The sequence below is a fragment of the Theobroma cacao genome, chromosome 6, assembly GCF_000208745.1.
Source record: "Theobroma cacao cultivar B97-61/B2 chromosome 6, Criollo_cocoa_genome_V2, whole genome shotgun sequence".
Taxonomy (NCBI): domain Eukaryota; kingdom Viridiplantae; phylum Streptophyta; class Magnoliopsida; order Malvales; family Malvaceae; genus Theobroma; species Theobroma cacao.
The window spans coordinates 24867549-24889391 of NC_030855.1; the positions used below are offsets into that span (position 1 = coordinate 24867549).

The following is a 21843-nucleotide window of genomic DNA, read 5'->3' on the forward strand; positions in this document are numbered from 1 at the left end:
AGTGCCTTCAACAGTCCTTGTTGCACTAGCAATGCGCGCATCTTAACACGCCACAGGCTGAAATCGTTTCTTCCATTAAACTTTTCAATCTCATACTTGGTCGACGAAGTTGCCATAGCGAGATTCAGATTGATCCAAGAACTTGAAGCTCTGATACCAGTTTGTTGGGAAATTGCGGAATTGTTTCTAAAGAATTGCCCAAGATCTAACCCAATCAATAGAATAAAAAAGAAAGAAATCAAGCACACCCACAAGAACACAAGAATTTACGTGGTTCGGTCTTTTGATGACCTACGTCCATGGGCACAACAACAGAGAAAAATTCACTAAGAGAAAAATCAGGAGATTACAAGAACAGTCTTAAACTCATAACCCTTATCCCACATATACCTAAATCATTCTCTCTAAATCTAGGTGATTATTATTCTTTAACCCCATAGGGTCCTTTATAGTACCAAATACAATAACCTTATCCTAATTTAATTAGGAATCTTATCCTAATAGAATTAGAAATTGTTATTCTAATCTAACTAGATTTAAAAACTATTTTAATAAGGTATACTAATTTAATTGGAATTAAACAATCCTAATTAAAACACAATTCAAGACTATCCTAACATAATTGGATTCTGTTAGAGAGGTGACTTGAGAGAACATGCTGTCGAGGTTGGCCTGGTAAGTGCTGGTTGCGGTGTAGTTACCAGCTTAGTCTACGCAACGAGACTGGAAATATGGATAGGCCCCAAGGGTGAGAATAGCAAGGAATAGGAGAACCGAATAAAAAAAAAGAAGCAGTCTAGAAAATCCCATTGCCATTGCGTCTCTGTCCCTCCGGAAATTTTATCTATGAAGCTGAACACAGTTACGTGCTTCTATGGAGAAAACTAATAATTTACTGAATTCTGACTCTTTAAATTCACCACTCGTGCTGAAACAAGGCTTGGGGTAATTATAGTAATGTATTAGTCAGATTTATCTTTGAAAAGAAAGTTGGGTATTTAATGTCTCTTTTCTCAAGCTATATATCTTGCCACCAAAAGAAGCTAAAACTTTAATTGTTGGAGAGAATTGATATCAGAGGGATAGGCAGCAGTGTGAAAATGAGGACTTTGATGGGAGTAATGCAGGACCGGATATGGTACTCGTACAGGAAATTAAGTTGGAGAGAATTGATGAGAAATGGATGGAGAGACTGGCCGGACGGTAACTTCAGTTGGGCGTTCTGTCCCTTTAAAGATGATTTATAATCAGGTAGATTTTTCAGCCTTTAAACCCGTGTATATAAACCCCTGTACTGCACATATGACAGATGAATGAAAATATACTGCTCATTTATTTCATCCATTCCCATTGTGTGAATATTCCCCAGCCGCTTTCACGGTATCAGAATGGTAAGTCTTGTGGTTCGCTGGCAATGTGGAACATGACAATCTTTGCAGTGAGTGAGCTGGAATGTATGCTGATCATTATAGGTATATGGGTGATTCACGACTTTGACTGCAGGGTTGTCGATTTTCATGCTCCGTGTTCGTCAGCAGTAACATTTTATAATGTGAAAGCCTTTTGCAACTTAGAAATTGGTTGCTTGATGTCTGTACATGTGGTAGATGCTATTTGGGACTGAAGGTTTTAGGTGGTCTTGTGCCATAAGGGTTTATGGAGATGGAAGCGTTTGATGACAAGCCTCAATGGCCGACCAACATGGCTTTCCTTCTGCCCGTATCGCCGTTTCCTTTTCAATTACTCCATTTTTTAATTGACTTATCGCAGTACAATAATTATATTTGAGGGAATTGACATAGGCAAAACCGGATGGAATCCTTAGGCACGAGTTTCACCATTATTCTAGATTAGATCAGCCTAGTTAATTAGATTATATGCGGATCAAAAAGAGAAGGCGTATTCTAATTGGAAGGAAAATATTGGGTTATCAATGAAAGTGAACTGAGCGGCATATTCAACAGAAAAGCCATAAAATTTAAGACAAGTCTGAAACCTTTATATAGACTTAAAATCTCTATTTAAACTCTCACCTAATCCTACCACTTGAGACAGGTCCAAGTTGGTTCAGCAAGTGACATCGTCAACTGGAAAAGCTGTAGAATTTAAGACAATTCTGGAGCAACTATCGAGGATATAGTTCAGTAATTGAAGCCTCGTTCATGGATAGAGGGATTGATTCACTTTTGGATTGCTCGGATTCTGACATCCGAGAATTATAACCCCGCGAAGATGACATGTCAGAATCAATGTTGCTGTGTATAAAAAATGCTGGTTGGGAGGGTAGTGGGAGGGAGATTGAGAAGCTATTAAGCATTAGAACAACTGTAGCCATGGTTGGCCTGTTAGCTACGTTTTCTTGAACACATAATAATCCAATGTGGATACATCTCAGCATTTCATTTCTCGAACCATCCCTCAAAGTTGGATCAATGAGATTCAATGCTGTCCCTTCCCTCCAATTTTTCCAAGCCTGCAAGAAATTATCAATATGCATATAGAAAAGTGAAATAAGAATCTTGGGAAACTTTCATGATTCTGTTATGCTTAATGCTCGGCTTTTTAATTAGCAAAACAAAATCAAAATATGAATTTAGATAGGCATACTCACATAGCTTAGTAGGTCCTCCACAGTCTCCCCTTTACGAAAGCAATTATTTTTCTGACCACTTATAATTTCTAAAATTATCACACCAAAACTAAATACATCCGACTTAACTGAAAATTGCCCGTGCATAGCATATTCAGGTGCCATATATCCACTGCATATAAACATTTCTTATGTCATTCTTTTGATCTATGATTTTCTTAATGATAGAATGAAAACTAAACCTTTGTCCAGCATTTCATATGCTGTTTTTGAAACATATAGTATTGGAATTTATGCATAAAACAAACAATTCAAAGCTGAATCGAATTTTTTTTATACTTACTACGTCCCCACGATTCTGCTGGTATTGCCTTGTGTTTCATCACGCACAAACAACCTTGCCATCCCAAAATCTGCAATTTTAGGAATCATCTCTGCATCTAATAAAATATTGCTAGCTTTAAGATCACGGTGGATTATCCTCAATCGAGAATCTTCATGAAGATAAAGGAGCCCACGAGCAATGCCTCCTATGATTTTGTAGCGCCTTTCCCAATCTAACTGTATGCGTTTGACTTGATCTGTATTATATATATTCGCATGAGTTTCAGATCATGTATGATTGAATAAGAACAAATTACTAGGATTAATTTTAGGCTTTTGCCTGGATATTTATTAGTTTACAAATATTTTCCTGTTGATGGCTATGCAGCTAAAAGAACATAAGAAATTTATCAATCTAAAAGTGAAACTGAAACCGTACCAAAAATGAAATGATCAAGGCTTGCGTTTGGCACAAACTCATAGATTAGAAGTCTTTCACGTCCTTCTAAGCAGAAACCAAGGAGCCTAACTAAATTTCGGTGTTGAAGCTTGGCCACCAGCAGGACCTCGTTCTTAAATTCTACCTCTCCTTGTCCAGAATCTGTAGATAGTCTTTTCACAGCAACCTCTTGTCCATCTGGAAGCAAACCCTGAAAATAGTAGAACGTACCATAAGTGACTTTAGATTGATATCAAATTAAGGTTAAAATTTCGTTGTTTGAGATAAATTTATAATACTCTTTTGCAATTGCAGGGCTCTTTACCTTGTAAACAGCTCCAAATCCACCTTGGCCAAGCTTATTTGCGTCCGAAAAGTTATCAGTCGCAACCCGGATAGTGGCAAAGTCAAATTGCAAGGACTCAACCCTAATAATCTCATCAACAGCTGCAAAAAGTAAAATGTTTACACATGCAGTTAAAAGCATGGCATTTGTATGCATTACAGGTAGATTCGGCTGGCAAATTTTAAACTTGTACACTGATAACTGATGGTACGTTTTGCTTATTTCATTACACATATCTTCACCAGCTGGTGAAAGTCTTTTAACCATTATGTTTTTAATCAAGTCAAATATCATGTTGCATCAGCTATCAGGGGAGCAATATTACTTACTTTCAACTTTTTCCCAGTTCTTTCTGGCTCTCAGAAAGATGCAGATGGAGATGGTTATTAGTATCACAACTCCAACAACTGAAGCAACAACAATGATGATAGTCCGGGTTGTGTTATTGCCCTTTCCTGCAAAATTCAAAAGTATGAGTCTAGTCAGAATTAGAATTGTACATATTTGCACATTGTATAGATAACCGTTAAAGATAATCCCCACAAGGAAACAAAAAAATAAAAAAACCTGACAGAAAAAGAAATTAAAACAAAAAATGCTTCAAATCTGGTTGTCACATATTGAACCACTAGTCATTGGTGTTTCTCTAGGAATAATTTATTTCCTTTTAAGTGCTTTGCTCTGTTTATTCTATTTACTCTATGTTTTGTATATGTAGCCATTGTTAGCTAAGATTTTTCCTCGAATAGTAGCATTCTATTGAATTATATTACTTTCTATTAGTATTAAGAAGGGAAATAAGGACGACAAAATCTTAACCCATCGTATCTCTTTTTCAATTTTGTATATTTTAAACATGAATACATCTACTTTGGATGTAATGGGCCGATTGAAAACCCACTCTAGAATCATGTAACTTTGAATTCCTCTTATAAAAAGCGAAGTGATAAGGCAAGAGTGAAGTAACCTTATAATAAATAAATTATTGAACATGTGAAGTAAAATTATAAAAAAATATTAAATAAGACACTGATAATAAAGGATATTTATTCAGCAAAGGAACGGATTAAGTGATTGGCTAAGGTGGGGTTGAAAATGTTTTTTTTTTTTTAAATAATAAGTTTTACCTTGGTATTATGCTTTTCTACTATATCCTTGCATAATTAGCTGACTTGTACTGGCCTTATTAAGAAAATACTACAACTTATATTTTCCTTTCCTTGGCTATAATGTTTCATAGGGTAGAAAAGGAAAGGCAAGCAAGGCAAGGATGTTAGGTGCAGATAATATATTGACAATTCAATGTTTTCGGCAGAAGGATAGACAGGGCCCTTGAATAATGAGTGGACAGGTGGGCGGTGGGGTGGGCATAAAGTCCCTTTTGCCTTATCACTATCCTTGGAAAGCGAATTGTGAACAGAAAACAAAACAAATCATGGCCCAAATACCAAACAAAAAATTATTGAGGGATTGGAAGTTTCTTTTTTTCCTAAGAACAAAGAAAATTTTGTGGTTTTCTTGTTGATGGGTAGTATGCAACTTGAAATGAGAAAATGAATACATAAAAAGGTCATCCATATATAGGGAATGGAAAAGATTTTGGTGTCAAGGAGATTTAATTATGTCAAACTATTCTTAATATTAAATGAAAGAGAAAGATATGGAGTATATTTTAACAGCAAGACTAGATACTTTACCTCCTGTAGCGGGAGGTGGAGGAGTAGTTGGGGATGGCGGAGGTGACGGTAGAGGAACTGGAGTCTCAAAAAATGGGCTAGACTCAAATCTCAAGAAACAGCTTGGTCTAAGAACCCTGCATCCCCTCTTCCCCAAGCAGCAATTTCCAATCCCGTTCTTGACCACAGTTAGACACTCGCCGCATTCTTGCTCGGACAAATCGGGAGTGCACTGTACCATAGTATATACTGTTTGAAAAACGCCCGCCGTTAAGTTATCTGCTGCATACTTGCGGAGAGGACCCTCGGCTGCGGCTTGACTGCTCAAATTATTCAACAGGTTTTCCAATGCCTGATTGAACTGATCAGCATTCGTTACGTCCTGTGTGTTGAGTAGACAAGCGCTAGGAGAGACTTCCATTTCTCCAAGGATATCTCGGTTCGCATAGCGCAACATACAAAATTCAGACCATCCAACCACCTCCTTGTATAGGGGACATCGCTGCCTGAGCTCAGACACGGTCTCGTTAAGGCAACTGTTGCAATTATCTAGGTTAGTATCCCCCCTGCAAAGTGCAATCGCATTGACTTTGTTGGGGTTTTGACCAGAAGACAGATTATGGAACCCATAATTGAATTCTGTTAGAGAGGTGACTTGAGAGAAGATATTGTCGAGGTTGTTCTGGTAAGTGCTGTTTGCGGTGTAGTTACCTGCTGTGTTTACGCAACGAGCCTGGAAGAATGGATCGGCCCCAAGGGTGAGAGTAGCAAGGAATAGGAGAACGGAATAAAAAAGGAGAAGGACTCTTGAAAATCCCATCGCCATTGCGTCTCTCTGCCCTCTGAAAATTTTTATCTATGAAGCTTTATTTACAGATACATGCTTTTCTCAAGCTGTCTTGCCACCAAAATAAACTAAACTTTATATATTTTTTTATAAAATTAAGAAATAAAAATTTTATTTTATTTTTCGGCCAAAACTTTCTCATGTTTATCTTCCCGTGGATTTACGTATAATTATATAATATTTGTGCAGTTTTGAACAATTGTACCATAAATTCATGTTAAATCCATTGAAAGGGTTGATAGAGAAGGAAGTGGTTGATGACAAGCCGCCATGGACCTACCAACTTGTCTTTCTTCCTGCCCAAAGGGCCAGAACGCGGTTTGCATTTGGAGGTATCGCACATGATTCGGGGACTTGACATAGGCAGAACCGGTTGGCATCCTTGGGCACGAGTTTGACCATTATTCATCTAGATTAGATAACCTATTTGATTAGATTATATGTGGATCAAGGAGAGATGGCGGATTCTGATTGGAAGGAAATCATAATTAACCCGAATGTAGGATTGTCAAGCCAAAAAACAAAGTTAATGTTTGTTTAAGTTTAAACAAATCTGTGGGTGTAGACTTTTTGGCCCATAAACCATTCTTTTTGTATAATAATTGGTTGGTAACGTTCAATGAACTCGATTTCTTTTTAATCGTTGTCTTTGCAAACGTACAAGAATCTAAATTTGTAATTGCACGCACAAGGACTGATTAAGCATGGCTAGCTCTGTCTGAAATGGGTCCAAGCAGCAGCGGCCTGGTATACTAATCTAAGGTCTCGACACTGATTTGGAAGATGTTGAAAATGTAATTTTGGGTTGATCATAAATTTCTTCCTTATGAAGATCAAAAGAAGACTCAGAATGAAAACGCAAAAAAGAAAAGGGTAGTTGATTGAGATGGGAGTGGCGGAAGAGGAAAAGCTATATATGAAACGTCAAGTTGAATTCCTTTTGCATAAATAAGAAAAGAACAAAGAAGTTTCTGTTCATTTCCTTCTAGCATATAGTGCCGTGTCAAAATCAATCATATTGCCCGTCAAACAAAGAAGATCTCAACTTTTTTTTTTTGGTTTGGTTGCCTTAGATAAGCACAAGTATGTAGGTGCGCTACTTAAAGTATGGTGAGACTATTCGTGAGAGCTGGCAAAGTCTTGGTGGTGGAGAACGTGGCCTGATATTTTATATTAATTGTTCCAGTAGACAGCCTAATATGTTGACCTAATTTACAATCCAAACACTTGCTAACGAAAAAAATAAAAAAGAAAAGAGATTTGATTAACCACAGAATGTTTTGTTAGATATTATATTTTGACATGTGCAATAGTATATTTGTAAATATTTTAAATATTTAAAGTTATTATTGCATTTTGATTTCACATAAAGACTTGATAATAAAAAGTTTGTTGTACTGATAATGTAAAAGTTGATTGAAAAGATAATACAATTAGAGCTTTATTCATTTCTTAATTTTTTTTAAAATTTTTTTCATATTCTTCATCTCTTTCTCAGTAATCAATAAAATTTTCTTTAGATTTTTTCTAGATTCTTCCTATTTTTTCTCAATAATCAACATATTTAACACATGAAAAGGGTGGTCCAAGGGTAATCATCTCAAACTGCGGAGAGAGGAAATTGTAACAAACACTGAATTTTGACACACAAATGCTTACAAATGTGACCTGCTTGCTATCTTGGATGCAGCTCAGTTATTGAAACCTCATTTTCTGAGACTGCGGCAGCTTCATTTCTGGATTGAGTGGATTCTGTTGCCCCTGAATTTAGCCACAACATATCTGACTGAGTGTTGCTATGCATGAAAAATGCAGGTTCTGCGGGTAGTGGGAGAGCGACAGAGTAGCTAGTAAGCATCAGAACAACTGAAGCCATGTTTGGTCTCTGGGCTGCATTTTCTTGGACACAAAGCAGACCAATGTGGATGCATCTCATCATTTCCGTGCTTGAGGCTTCCCTCAAAATGGGATCCACAAGTTTCAATGCTGTCCCATCCTTCCAATTTCTCCACGCCTACAGGATTTAATGCTTTGAATAAATTTCACTGAGTTACAATCTCACATAAAAGGACAAAGGATATTAATACTTAGCTTAGAAGATCTTCTACGTTCTCCCCGACACGAAAAGCACCATTTTTTTTACCACATCAAATCTCCAAAAGTAGTACACCAAAACTAAAAACATATGATTTGACAAAAAATTGACCATGCATTGTATATTCGGGTGTCATGTATCCACTGCAAGTCGATATCAGAAAAATTAGTGTACACATGATATCAAATCTTTGAATCGTTAGACTTATCTAATGATCATGTGTAAGCAAATTGCAGATTCTGTCATTCTCATGATGAAGGGCACTTTAACAAACGTGATAATTCTAGTACTTACATTATTCCCACAATTCTACTGGTAGCACTTTGAGTTTGATTAAATGCACACAATTTTATCATATCAAAATCTGAAATTTTAAAATTCATCTCTGCATCTAATAATATGTTACTAGCTTTGAGATCACGATGAATAATTCGAAGTCGACAATCTTCATGCTACTCTAAAGAATGGCAACAGAACAAGTCGTGCTGATGGTTGGGGTTAAGGTATCACGGTTACAACAATGTGTCGTGCTCGGAAGCTCTGTTCTTCTGTTTTGATTTGGTAGTCTGATCTTCTAGAGGAATTCTAGGATTTTGTTTTTTTGATAGTTCTAGCAGATGGCAAATGCCTTCTGATTTGGCTTTTTGGCCTCTGTTTTTTATATTACAGGCTGGTTTTGTTGCCCGCTTTTGCTCCTGGGCATTAGTGACTCTTCCTTTAGTTGTGTTTGAACAGCCACCTCATCTTTGTGTGTGGCAATTACGCAGTGATCGTACAGGTTTCTTACCCAAACCGTATTCTAATGTCGTGAGAGTTTTCAGTCAACCAGACAAGAAACTTGACATGACATTCTAACCTCTAGATGCAACGAAACAATTTTTTTAAAAAATAATCTCCACAAACTAACAGAAAAACCTAACAAAAAAAGGAAATTTAAAAAAAATCCTTCAAATCTGGTTGTCACATATTAAACCACTACTAATTGGTGTCTATCCAAGTATAATATTTTTAATTTTAAGTGCTTTGCCCTGCTTGCTCTGTTTGTTCTGTTTACTTTATGCTAAGTATATTGATAGTTAGCGAAGATTTTTACTTGAACAGTTGCATTTGATTGAATTTCTACTACCATTGGTTTTTTCTAATCATGAATGATTTCTGTTAATATTAAGAAGGGAAATAAGGACCAAGTTTCTTTTTTTTTTCTTGGAACATAGAAAAGTTTGTGGTTTTCCTGTTGATGGGTAGTATGCAATTTGAAATAAGAAAATGATTACAGAAAGAGATCATCTATCAAGGAGATTTAATTATATCGAAAAGTGAACGAAAAAAAAAATGACAGTGGAAGATTTGGAGTATATTTAAACAGCAAGACTGGATAGTTTACCTCCTGTAGAGGGTGGTGGAGAAGAAGTTGGGGATGGCGGAGGTGACGGTAGAGGAACTGGAGTCTGAAAAAATGGGTTAGACTCAAATCTCAAAAAACAGCTTGGTCTAAGAACCCTGCATCCCATCGTCCCCAAGCAGCAACTTCCAATCTCATCCTCAGCCACAGTTAGACACTCGCCACATTCTTCCTCGGACAAATCAGGAGTGCACTGTACCATAGCATATACTGTTTGAAAAGGGCCCACCCTTTAGATATCTACCGCATACTTGCGAAGAGGACCTGCAGCTGCGGCTCGACTGCTCAAATTATTCAACAGATCACTCAATGCCTGATTGAACTGATTAGGATTCTTTACGTTCACTGGGTAGAGTAGACAAGAGCCAGGAGAGATTTCCATTTCTCCGAGGATGTCTCGGTTGGTGTAGCGCAGCATACAAAATTCAGACCACCCGATCACCTCCTTTGCAAAGGGACAACGCTTCCTGAGCTCAGATACGGTGTCATTAAGGCAGCTGTTGCAAACATCTTGGCTTCTATCCCCCCTGCAAAGTGCAATCGCATTGACTTTGTTGGCGTTTTCACCAGCAGACAGATTATAGAACCCATAATTGAATTCTGTTAGAGAGGTGACTTGAGAGAACATGCTGTCGAGGTTGGCCTGGTAAGTGCTGTTTGCGGTGTAGTTACCAGCTGAGTCTACGCAACGAGACTGGAAATATGGATAGGCCCCAAGGGTGAGAGTAGCAAGGAATAGGAGAACCGAATAAAAAAAACGAAGCAGTCTTGAAAATCCCATTGCCAATGTTTCTCTCTCCCCTCCGAAAACTTTTATCTACGAAGCTGTATACAGATACGTGCTTCTATGGACAAAACTAATAATTTACTGAATTCTGACTCTTTAAATTCACCACTCGTGCTGAAACAAGGCTTAGGGTAATTAAAGTAATGCATGAATCAGATTTATCTTTGAAACGAAAGTTGGGTATTTAAGCTCTCTTTTCTCAAGCTATATATCTTGCCACCAAAAGAAGCTAAACTTTAATTGTTGGAGAGAATTGATGTCAGAGGAATATGCAGCAGTGAGAAAAAGAGGACTTTGATGAGAGTAATACAGGAGCGGATATGGTACTGATACAGGAAATTAAGTTGGAGAGAATTGATGAGAAATGGATGGAGAGACTGGCCGGACGGTAACTTCAGTTGGGCGTTCTGTCCCCTTAAAGATGATTTATAATCAGGTAGATTTTTCAGCCTTTAAACCCGTGTATATAAACCCCTGTACTGCACATATGACAGATGAATGAAAATATACTGCTCATTCATTTCATCCATTCTCAATAAGTGAATATTCCCCAGCTGCTTTCACGGTATCAGAGTGGTAAGTCTTGTGGTTTGCTGGCAATGTGGAACGTGACAATCTTTGCGATGAGTGAGCTGGAATGTATGCTTATCATTATAGGTATATGGGTGATTCACGACTTTGACTGCAGAGTTGTCGATGTTCATGCTCCATGTTCGTCAGCAGAAACATTTTATTATGTGAAAACCTTTTGCTACTTAGAAATTGGTTGCTTGATGTCTGTATTGTACTGTCTGATATGGGGTGATGCTTCTGGGTTGATATGTCTAAATGTGTTAGATGCTATTTGGGACTGAAGGTTTTAGGTGGTCTTGTACCATAAGGGTTGATGGAGATGGAAGCATTTGATGACAAGCCGCAATGGCCTACCAACTTTGCTTTCCTTCTGCCCGGATCGCGGTTTCCTTTTTAATATTTTAATTGACTTATCGCAGTACAATAATTATATTTGAGGGAATTGACATAGGCAAAACCGGATGGAATCCTTAGGCACGAGTTTCACCATTATTCTGGATTAGATCAGCCTAGTTAATTAGATTATATGTGGATCAAAAAGAGATGGCGGATTCTAATTGGAAGGAAAATATTGGGTTATCAATGCAAGTGAACTGAGTGGCATAGTCAACAGAAAAGCTGTAAAATTTAAGACGAGTCTGAAACCTTTATATATACTTAAAATCTCTATTTAAACTCTCACCTAATCCTACCACTTGAAACAGGTCCAAGTTGGTTCAGCAAGTGACATCGTCAACTGGAAAAGCTGTAGAATTTAAGACAATTATGAAGCAATTATCGAGGATATAGTTCAGTAATTGAAGCCTCGTTTTGGGATAGAGGGATTGATTCCCTTTTGGATGGCTTGGACTCTGACACCCGAGAATTATAATCCCACGAGGATGACATGTCAGAATCAATGTTGCTGTGCATAAAAAATGCTGGTTGAGAGGGCAGTGGGAGGGAGATTGAGATGCTATTCAGCATCAGAACAACTGTAGCCATGGTTGGCCTGTTAGCTACGTTTTCCTGAACACATAATAATCCAATATGGATGCATCTCAGCATTTCATTTCTCGAACCATCCCTCAAAGTTGGATCAATGATATTCAATGCTGTCCCTTCCCTCCAATTTTTCCAGGCCTGCAAGAAATTATCAATATCCATGTGGAAAAGTGAAATAAGAATCTTTGAAAACTTTCGTGATTCTGTTATGCTTAATACTACAACTTTTTAATTAGCAATACAAAATCGAAATATGAATTTAGATAGGCATACTCACACAGCTCAATAGATCTTCCACACTCTCCCCGTTACGAAAGCAATTATTTTTCTGACCACTTATAATTTCTAAAATTATTACACCAAAACTGAATACGTCTGACTTAACTGAGAATTGCCCATGCATAGCATATTCCGGTGCCATATATCCACTGCATATAAACATTTTCTTGCATCATTCTTATGATCTATGATTTTCTTAATGATAGAATGGAACTAAATCTTTGTTCAGCATTTCATATTGTTTTTGAAACATATACTACTGGAATTTATGCATAAAACAAACAATTCAAAGCTGAAGTGATTTTTTTATACTTACAAGGTCCCCACGATTCTGCTGGTATTGCCTTGTGTTTCATCACGTATAAACAACCTTGCCATTCCAAAATCTGCAATTTTAGGGGCCATCTCTGCATCTAACAAAACATTGCTTGCTTTAAGATCACGGTGGATTATCCTCAATCGAGAATCTTCATGGAGGTAAAGGAGCCCACGAGCAATGCCCCCTATGATTTTGTAGCGCCTTTCCCAATCTAACTGTGCACGTTTGACTTGATCTATGGTATATATGTTCACACAAGTATAATGGAATAAGACCAAATTACTAGGATAAATTATAGGCTCTGCTTGGTTATTATTAGTTTACAAATATGCTCCTGATGGTGGCTATGCAGCTAAAAGAACATAAGAAATTTATCAATCTAAAAGTGAAACTGAAACCGTACCAAAAATAAAATGATCAAGGCTTGTGTTTGGCACAAACTCATAGATGAGAAGTCTTTCACGTCCTTCCAAGCAGAAACCAAGGAGCCTAACTAAATTTCGGTGTTGAAGCTTGGCCACCAGCAGGACCTCGTTCTTAAATTCTACCTCTCCTTGTCCAGAATCTGTAGATAGTCTTTTCACAGCAACCTCTTGTCCATCTGAAAGCAGACCCTGAAATAGTACAACGTATCATAAGTGACTCTAGATTGATTTCAAAATTAAGGTTAAAATTTCAATGTTTGAGATAAATTTATAGTACTCTTTTCCAATTGCAGGGCTCGTTACCTTGTAAACAGCTCCAAATCCACCTTGGCCAAGCTTATTTGCGTCCGAAAAGTTATCAGTCGCAATCCGGATAGTGGCAAAGTCAAATTGCAAGGACTCAACCCTAATAATCTCATCAACAGCTGCAAAAAGTAAAATGTTTACACTTGCAGTTAAAAGCATGGCATTTGTAAGCATCAAAGGTAGATTCGCCTGGAAAATTTTAAACTTGTACACTGATAATTGATGGTACGTTTTGCTTATTTCATTACACGTATCTTCACCAGCTGGTGAAAGTCTTTTAACCATTATTTTTTAATCAAGTCAAATATCATGTTGCATCAGCTATCAGGGGAGCAATATTACTTACTTTCAACTTTTTCCCAGTTCTTTCTGGCTCTCAGAAAGATGCAGATGGAGATGGTTATTAGTACCACAACTCCAACAACTGATGCAACAACAATGATGATAGTCCGGGTCGTGTTATTGCCCTTTTCTGCAAAATTCAGAAGTATGAGCCTAGTCGGAATTATAATCGCATATACTTGCACATTGTATAAATGAACTTAAAAAGATAAACCCCACAAGGAAACAAAAAAACCTGACAGAAAAAGAAATTAAAAAAAAAATCATTCCAATCTGGTTGTCACATATTAAACCACTAGTCATTGGTGTTTCTCCAGGAATAATTTATTTCCTTTTAAGTGCTTTGCTCTGTTTATCTTATTTACTCTATGTTTTGTATATGGGTAGTCATTGTTAGCTAAGATTTTTACTTGAATAGTAGCATTCTATTGAATTATATTACTTTCCATTAGTATTAAGAAAGGAAATAAGGACGATAAAATCTTAACCCATCGTGTCACTTTTTCAATTTTGTATATTTTATACATGAATACATCTACTTTGGATGTAATGGGCCGATTGAAAACCCACTCTAGAATCATTTAACTTTGAATTCTTCGTATAAAAGTGAAGTGATAAGGCAAGGGTGAAGTAACCTTATTGAACATGAGATATAAAATTATAAAAAAAATTAAATAAGATACTGATAATAAAGGATTTTTATTCAGCAAAGGAACGGATTAATTATGTGATTGGCTAAGGTGGAGTTAAAAATATTTTTTAAAATAAAAATAATAAGTTTTACCTTGGTATTATGCTTTCCTACTATATACTTGCATATATAATTAGCTGATTTGTACTGGCGTTATTAAGGAAATACTAGTACTTTTATTTTCCTTTCTTTTGCTATAAAGCTCGCTGAGGGAGAAAAGGAAAAGCAAGCAAGGTAAGGACGTTGGGTGCAGATAATAAATTGAGGATTCAATGTATTTGGCAGGGGGACATAGGGCTGTTGAATAAATGAGTGGACAGGTGGATGTACCAAAAACAAAATGACTGCACACGTGGGGCGGTGGGCATAAAGTCTCTTCTGCCTTATCACTATCTTTGAAAAGCGAAATATGAATAGAAAACAAGAAAACAACCATGGCCCAAACTCCAAACAATATAATTATTGAGGGATTGGAAGTTTCTTTTTTTTCCTCAGAACAAAGAAAATTTTGTGGTTTTCTTGTTGATGGGTAGTGTGCAACTTGAAATGAGAAAATGAATACATAAAAAGGTGGAATGCAAAATGATTTAGGTGTCAAGGAGATTTAATTATATCTAACTATTCTTAGTATTAAATGAAAGAGAAAGATATGGAGTATATTTTAACAGCAAGACTGGATACTTTACCTCCAGTAGAGGGAGGTGGAGAAGAAGTTGGGGATGGCGGAGGTGACGGTAGAGGAACTGGAGTCTGATAAAATTGGCTAGACTCAAATCTCAAGAAACAGCTTGGTCTAAGAACCCTGCATCCCATCTTCCCCTCGCAGCAACTTCCAATCCCCTCCTTAGCCACATTTAGACACTCGTCACATTCTTCCTCGGACAAATCAGGAGTGCACTGTACCAAAGCATATACCGTTTGAAAAAGGCGCACCTCAGAGTTTCCTGCTGCATACTTGCGCAGAGGACCCGCAGCTGCGGCTAGACTGCTCAAATTATTCAACAGGTCACTCAATGCCTGATTGAACTGATTAGCATTCGTTACGTTCTGTGTGTTGCGTAGACAACTGCCAGGAGAGATTTCCATTTCTCCAAGGATGTTTCGGTTGGCGTAGCGCAACGTACAAAATTCAGACCATCCAACCACCTCCTTCGATAAGGGGCATCGCTGCCTGACCTCAGATACGGTGTCATTAAGGCAACTGTTGCATTCATCTTGGTTTCTATCCCCCCTGCAAAGTGCAATCGCGTTGACTTTGTTGGGGTTTTGACCAGCTGACAGATTATAGAACCCATAATTGAATTCTGTTAGTGAGGTGACCTGAGAGAAGATGCTATCGAGGTTGGTCTGGTAAGTGCTGTTTGCAGTGTAGTTACCAGCTGAGTTTGCGCAATCAGACTGGAATAATGGATCGGCCCCGAGGGTAAGAGTAGCAAAGAATAGAACAACCGAATAAAAAAAGAGAAGCAGTCTTGAAAATCCCATCGCGATTGCGTCTCTCTCCTCTGTGAAAACTTTTATCTATGAAGGTTTATGCAGAGATACACGCGTTTATAGGGAAGAAGAAGAAAACATTAATATATTGTTGAATTGAAGTGAGACTCTTTGAATTTTCTGCATTATCAATTGAATCAAGATTTTAATATTAATATTTATAACGCAAATTGTTGGTATATATGCAGGGCATTTTGGGACGTGAATTGGTCAGGGCTCCCTGGAAACTGATACATCAAATATCATTAAGGGTAAATGAGGAAATATAGGGACAAGCGTTTACAGGCAAGCTATTTGTATCTCTCTTTTTTTTCAAGCTATATTGCCGGCGAAGTAAGCTAAACTTTATATATATTTGTATAAAATGAAGAAATAAAAACTGAGGTTATTTTTTGGCCAAAACTTTCTCATGTTTCTACCCGTGGATTTACGTATGATTATATAATAATTGTGTAGTTTTGAACAATTGTACCTTGAATTCATTTTAAATCGATTGAAAGGGTTGATAGAGATGGCAGTAATCGAGGACAAGCCGCCATGGACCTACCAACTTGTCTCTCTTTCTGCCCAAAGGGCCAGAACGCGGTTTCCATTTCTAAGTGACCAGGTGGCATCCTTAGGCACGAGTTTGACCATTATTCATCTAGATTAAATCGCCTTATGTGATTAGATTATATGTGGATCAAGAAGAGATGGCGGATTCTGATTGGAAGGAAAATATTGGGTTATCAATGAATGACTAAAACTAAATATAAGATTGTTAATGTTTGTTTAAGTTTAAACAGTCTAGTGGCTGTAGACTTTTTGGTCCACATGCCTTTTAAAAGTTCTTTTTTGATAGTTGGTTGGTAATGTTATCATCGTAATCACAAATACTGACTAAGCATGGCTCACTCTGTCCGAATCCGTCCGAGCAGCAGCCTGGTATACTATTTTAAGGTTTAGACACTGATTTGGAAGATGTTGAAAGTTTAATTTTGGGTTAATCATAAAATTTCTTTCATAAGAAATTGCTGGAAGGCTTCTTGGTGTACACACTATGTTGAAAATGAAAAGAAGATTCAGAATAAAAAAGTATAAAAGAAGGGTGGCTGATTGAGATGGGAGTGGCGGAAGAGGAAAAGCTACATATGAAACCTTCAAGTTCATTTCCTTCTCTATGAATAGGAAAAGAACAAAGAAGTTTCTGTTCATCTCCTTCTGGCTTATAATACCGTGTCAAAATCAATCATATTGCCAGTCAAACAAAGAAGGTTTCAAGTTTTTTTATTTTTTGTTTGGTTGCTTTGACTAAGCACAAGCTGGTGTGCAACTTAAAGTATGGTGAGATTATTCGTGAGAGCTGGCAAATTCTTGGTGGTAGAGAACGTGGCCCGATAGTTTCTATTAATTAGTCTAATAATCAGCCTAATCTGTTGACCAACAGGAATTGAACTACTTAATTTACAATCCACACAGTTACAAAAAGAAAAGAAGAGAAATCTATGACTTGGAGATTTGATTAACCCCCGAATATTTAACACATGAAAAGGATGGTCCAAGCGTAATCAGCTCAATCTGCAGAGAGAGGAAATTGTAACAAATACTGAATTTTGACCCAGAAATGCTTACAAATGTGACCTGCTTGCTATCTTGGATGCAGCTCAGTTATTGAAACCTCATTTTCTGAGACTGCGGCAACTTCATTTCTGGATTGAGTCGATTCTGTTGCCCCTGAATTTAGCCACAACATATCTGATTGAGTGTTGCTGTGCATGAAAAATGCAGGTTCTGAGGGTAGTGGGAGAGTGACAGAGTAGCTGGTAAGCATCAGAACAACTGAAGCCATGTTTGGTCTCTGGGCTGCATTTTCTTGGACACAGAGCAGACCAATGTGGATGCATCTCATCACTTCCGTTCTTGAAGCTTCCCTCAAAATAGGATCCACGAGCTTCAATGCTGTCCCATCCTTCCAATTTCTCCAGGCCTACAGGATTTAATTCATGCAAATTATCAAAAAGTACATTCTTTTAATGCTTTGAAAAAATTTCACTGAGTTACAATCTCATATAAGGACAAAGGATATTAATACTTACATAGCTTAGAAGATCTTCTACATTCTCCCCCACACGAAAAGCACTATTTTTTTTACCACATAAAATCTCCAAAAGTAGTACACCAAAACTAAAAACATCCGACCTGACAGAAAATTGACCATGCATTGCATATTCGGGTGCCATGTATCCACTGTCAGTCAATATCAGAAAAATTAGTGTACACATGACTTATCAAATCTTTGAATCGTTTGACTTATCTAATGATCAAGTATCAGCAAATTGAAGATTCTGTTATTCACACGATAGAGGGCATTTTATCAAGAGTTATAATTCTAGTACTTACTACGTTCCCACAATTCTACTGGTAGCACCTTGAGTTTGATCAAGTGCACACAATCTTGCCATGCCAAAATCTGAAATTTTAGGATTCATCTCTGCATCTAATAATATGTTACTAGCTTTGAGATCACGATGAATAATTCGGAGTCGAGAATCTTCATGAAGGTAAAGAAGCCCTCGAGCAATGCCTCCTATGATTTTGTTTCGTCTTTCCCAGTCCAAATGTGCACACTTAACTGGATCTGCATCACCATATATACACACATCCAAGTTAGTGAAACCATAAATCAAGGGTGTTAAAGTGTTAGTTTATGCTTTCAATTATACACGATATACCATACCAAATAAGAATTGATCCAGACTTGCATTAGGCACAAACTCATAGATGAGAAGCCTTTCATTTCCTTCCAGGCAGAAACCTTGGAGCCTAACCAAATTCCTGTGCTGAAGCTTGGCCACTAACTGAACCTCGTTTTTGAATTCTAGATCTCCTTGTCCAGAATCTGTAGACAGCCTTTTCACTGCTATTAATTCTCCACTGGCAAGTGTGCCCTGAGAAGATATCAGATTGAATTATGTATATGTTAATTGAACTTATCATTTGATGCAATACCTTTCATTTTTTTTTCTTACCAATGATCACTTTTGTCTTACCTTATAAACTGCACCAAATCCACCTTGTCCAAGCTTATTTGCATCAGAAAAATCATCTGTTGCAGCTCTAATGGTGCTGAAATCATATTGCAAGGACTCTGCACTTCCGATTTCGTCCACGGCTTCAGCTGCTTCACGGGCTTAACAAAAGAACAAAATCACAAACACGTAAATAAATGTGAATTGTAGATTTAGTCACCAGTTAAATTCATTCAACAAGATTCCAAAAGGAAAAGAAAAAGTAAACCAAAAAAAAAAGAAGAAGAACAATAAACCGATAATTTTACTTACTTTCAGCTTTCACCTTTGACTTTCTCACCCTTAAAAAGAAAAAGATGTAGCTGGAGATGAGAAGTACCGCAAAAGCAACAGCCGCAATGGTTATGATGATAATAGTTCGAGATGAATTACTCTTTTTTCCTGCAAAATTTAAAAAAATGAGCTTTCTATTTAAACTCTGGAACTAGTCTAGCAATTGCATCAGCAAAAGGATATGGAAAGCATCCTTTGATTAATTAAGTTAGAGAAACCCTCTTCCCCTGTTGTCTACGAAAAGAAAATTTTCACAGGCATACATCCCTCTAATACACGATAGAGAAATTCTTGAATCCAGTCAGTGCATACCAAATTGCTTTTTCTGCAGGAAGGCATATGGCAGGGGAAAAGAAAACAACTGCTAACTTGACCAAAAAAAAAAAAGGCAGACAGGGTACCTGTTGAACTTGTGGTATCGTTCGAGGGCGGGGGAGAAAGTGGTGACACTGGTGTTGGTGGCGGTGGCGATAGTAGTGAAGGTGTATCAGCAATAGTAAGATTATAGAAGCGTTCAATCTCAAACCTAAAATTGCAGCTAGGCCCAATTACCCTGCCTCCTTGTTTTCTATCACAGCAAGTGGGAATAAATTCAATAGCCTGAGACATGCAAGAGCTGCATTCGGGCTCGGTCAAATCAGGAGTACATTGAACAAGTGCATATATTGTTTGGAAAGCTGTAACTTGTCTACTACCCGTTGCAAACTTGCGAAGGGAAGTGCCTGATGAAGCGTTAGTTCTTAGGTTATTCATCAAAGCACTCAGGGACTGATTAAAAGCATCCACATCCGTGACGTTATTTGGATTCCACATGTAGAAAGAAGGGTTGGTTTCCGCAACACCAAAGATGGAGCGATTTGTGTAGCGCAACATGCAAAAGTCATACCAGATAATTGCTTCTTTCTGGTTGGGACAGAGATTTCTGAGCTCAGTGGTTGCGTTATTGATGCAGTCGAGGCAATCACCCGAATTAACATCCCCTCTGCAAAGTGCGATTACGTTAGCTCTCTCGGAGCCTTGGCCAGATGACATATTGTAGAACCCATAATCATTTGCCGTGTTCGAGGAGAAAGATGACAGCAGGCGATTGAGGTTTGCCTCGTAGGTGCTGTTTCTGGTGAAATTACCACTTGTGTCTAAACAAAAATTGTAGAGAGGCTCTTGTTGGGTAACGGTGAGACTAAGAAGGAATGTAACAATTAAAGAAGAGAAGAAAAACTGCCGCGAAGAATCCATTGCTCTGCCTGCGGAGTACAGGGTTTTTGCTGCTTGTTTTTCTGCCAAGCTCTTTGACCTCTGATTTTCCGAGTTTTTGCGTGGAAATGAACAGTCCTTACCTGGAGATTGGATGATCTTGGGTCAGTACTTGTCAAAAGGAACTAAGGTGTTACATGGAAAATTGTCCAAAGTATGGAGTTGACGGGATGTAATAATTGAAGATTGTTTGATTGCAATTATAATATTTATTTGTTTATATAAATCTTATAAAAAGATAATTACGCTTTGTTATGTAATAGTTCAATTATTTTTGAGGGAGGGAGAATTTTATTTTAGAATTTTTAAGAGACAGGATAGGATTATTATGTATTAACGAACGTAACCCAAGGTATAGTATCATGAAGGGAATGGAAGACTGGGAGATTTAAGAAGAATATTAGAATTCAATACAAAATGAAAAATAAGCTTATCCCAAGAACCAAAATGATGTAAGCTGATCATATTCCAAGTGCAAAGTTCACGCTATTCATAGTAGACAATGATAGCAACGTAAGTATTGCCATTCAAAATCCTTGAAATATGGGGATTTGTTCATTAAAAAAGCAGGGGAAGAAAACATAAAGTCAGCAGGACAGGCTGGAGTCAATCAGAAATATTGTATGTTTCTTTCTTTTCTTAATTAGCAGGAAATTTCTAGGATCCTCAAACCATGTGAGGCTAGCCACTTTCCCAACTACAAAAACTGGCGAAAAGGTCAAAAACATTATGTATAAATAATTTATACTCATACAAGATTTAACAGAGTATGAATTTAGAATATACTTGATTTTTAATTTATAGTTTAATAGTAAAAATAATATTAAGTAGATTAATTGTTAATACTCAATGTATTAGAAAGAATTTTCCTCTTTTTTTCTTTATGACTCTTCAATAAATAAGATCTTTATGTCGTTATAGACAAAAAAGGAGATCTAGTTTATTTCTACATAATAAATCCGTAATCCCATCTATCATAGAGTTTCTTATATAGGCTAACATTTTTAAGCCTATATATAACATTAGAGTATAATCTACTTTATTAAATCATATTTTGAGTTATAAAAATATTATTTTATCAAAATCAAATTATTTTAATCTAATTTTCACAAAATATAAAAATAAATAATATAAATCCGCAAAAAGATTTTAATAAAGTGGGATCTGACCAATTATACATTGATTACTTCGAAGCTAATAGGATTATCAACGAGTTGAGTATTTATTAATTTTGAGATATCTAAATCTTAATCTTATAAAAAATTAAATATTTAAATTTTATTAATTATTTAAATGATTTTAAAAATTATTATCTTAATTCTAATCTTA

At 36.9% G+C, this 21843-nt stretch overlaps 3 protein-coding genes, 1 long non-coding RNA gene and 1 pseudogene across 6 annotated transcripts in view; all 5 read right to left on the minus strand.

Moving 5' to 3' along the window:
- LOC18597053 overlaps positions 1 to 116 on the minus strand; it is a 6175-nt pseudogene extending 6059 nt beyond the window's left edge.
- Positions 1 to 6288, minus strand: part of LOC18597054 (putative receptor-like protein kinase At4g00960) — a 13234-nt gene extending 6946 nt beyond the window's left edge. Inside the window, exons 1-7 of one of the 3 annotated variants that reach the window (XM_018122893.1) lie at positions 5397 to 6287; positions 4029 to 4154; positions 3679 to 3800; positions 3354 to 3564; positions 2934 to 3171; positions 2612 to 2762; positions 2413 to 2473 (exon numbers count right to left, since the gene is read on the minus strand). In XM_018122893.1, the coding sequence (XP_017978382.1) occupies positions 2413 to 2473; positions 2612 to 2762; positions 2934 to 3171; positions 3354 to 3564; positions 3679 to 3800; positions 4029 to 4154; positions 5397 to 6201 (1714 nt within the window). In that variant the 5' untranslated portion in view covers positions 6202 to 6287. Of the gene's footprint in view, positions 1 to 1882; positions 2474 to 2611; positions 2763 to 2933; positions 3172 to 3353; positions 3565 to 3678; positions 3801 to 4028; positions 4155 to 5396 lie in introns of those variants that run through there. The other 2 variants (XM_018122892.1, XM_007025873.2) reach the window with 2 other exon arrangements.
- Positions 7804 to 10236, minus strand: LOC108662472. The gene is made up of 2 exons (XR_001928331.1): positions 9702 to 10236; positions 7804 to 8460 (listed from the first exon to the last, which is right to left on the minus strand). It is a non-coding gene; the product is annotated as an uncharacterized LOC108662472 (long non-coding RNA).
- On the minus strand, positions 11674 to 16011 carry LOC108662470 (putative receptor-like protein kinase At4g00960). Its single transcript, XM_018122894.1, has 7 exons — positions 15112 to 16011; positions 13739 to 13864; positions 13390 to 13511; positions 13065 to 13275; positions 12659 to 12896; positions 12341 to 12491; positions 11674 to 12201 (listed from the first exon to the last, which is right to left on the minus strand). Exons 1-7 carry the CDS (start codon positions 15908 to 15910, stop codon positions 11854 to 11856), a joined length of 1995 nt encoding a protein of 664 aa, XP_017978383.1. The 5' UTR covers positions 15911 to 16011; the 3' UTR covers positions 11674 to 11853.
- LOC18597057 (putative receptor-like protein kinase At4g00960) lies at positions 17464 to 20575 on the minus strand. Its single transcript, XM_018122885.1, has 7 exons — positions 19662 to 20575; positions 19240 to 19368; positions 18949 to 19088; positions 18636 to 18846; positions 18299 to 18536; positions 17995 to 18145; positions 17464 to 17885 (listed from the first exon to the last, which is right to left on the minus strand). The coding sequence occupies exons 1-7, from the start codon at positions 20494 to 20496 to the stop codon at positions 17547 to 17549; spliced, it is 2043 nt and encodes a 680-aa protein (XP_017978374.1). The 5' UTR covers positions 20497 to 20575; the 3' UTR covers positions 17464 to 17546.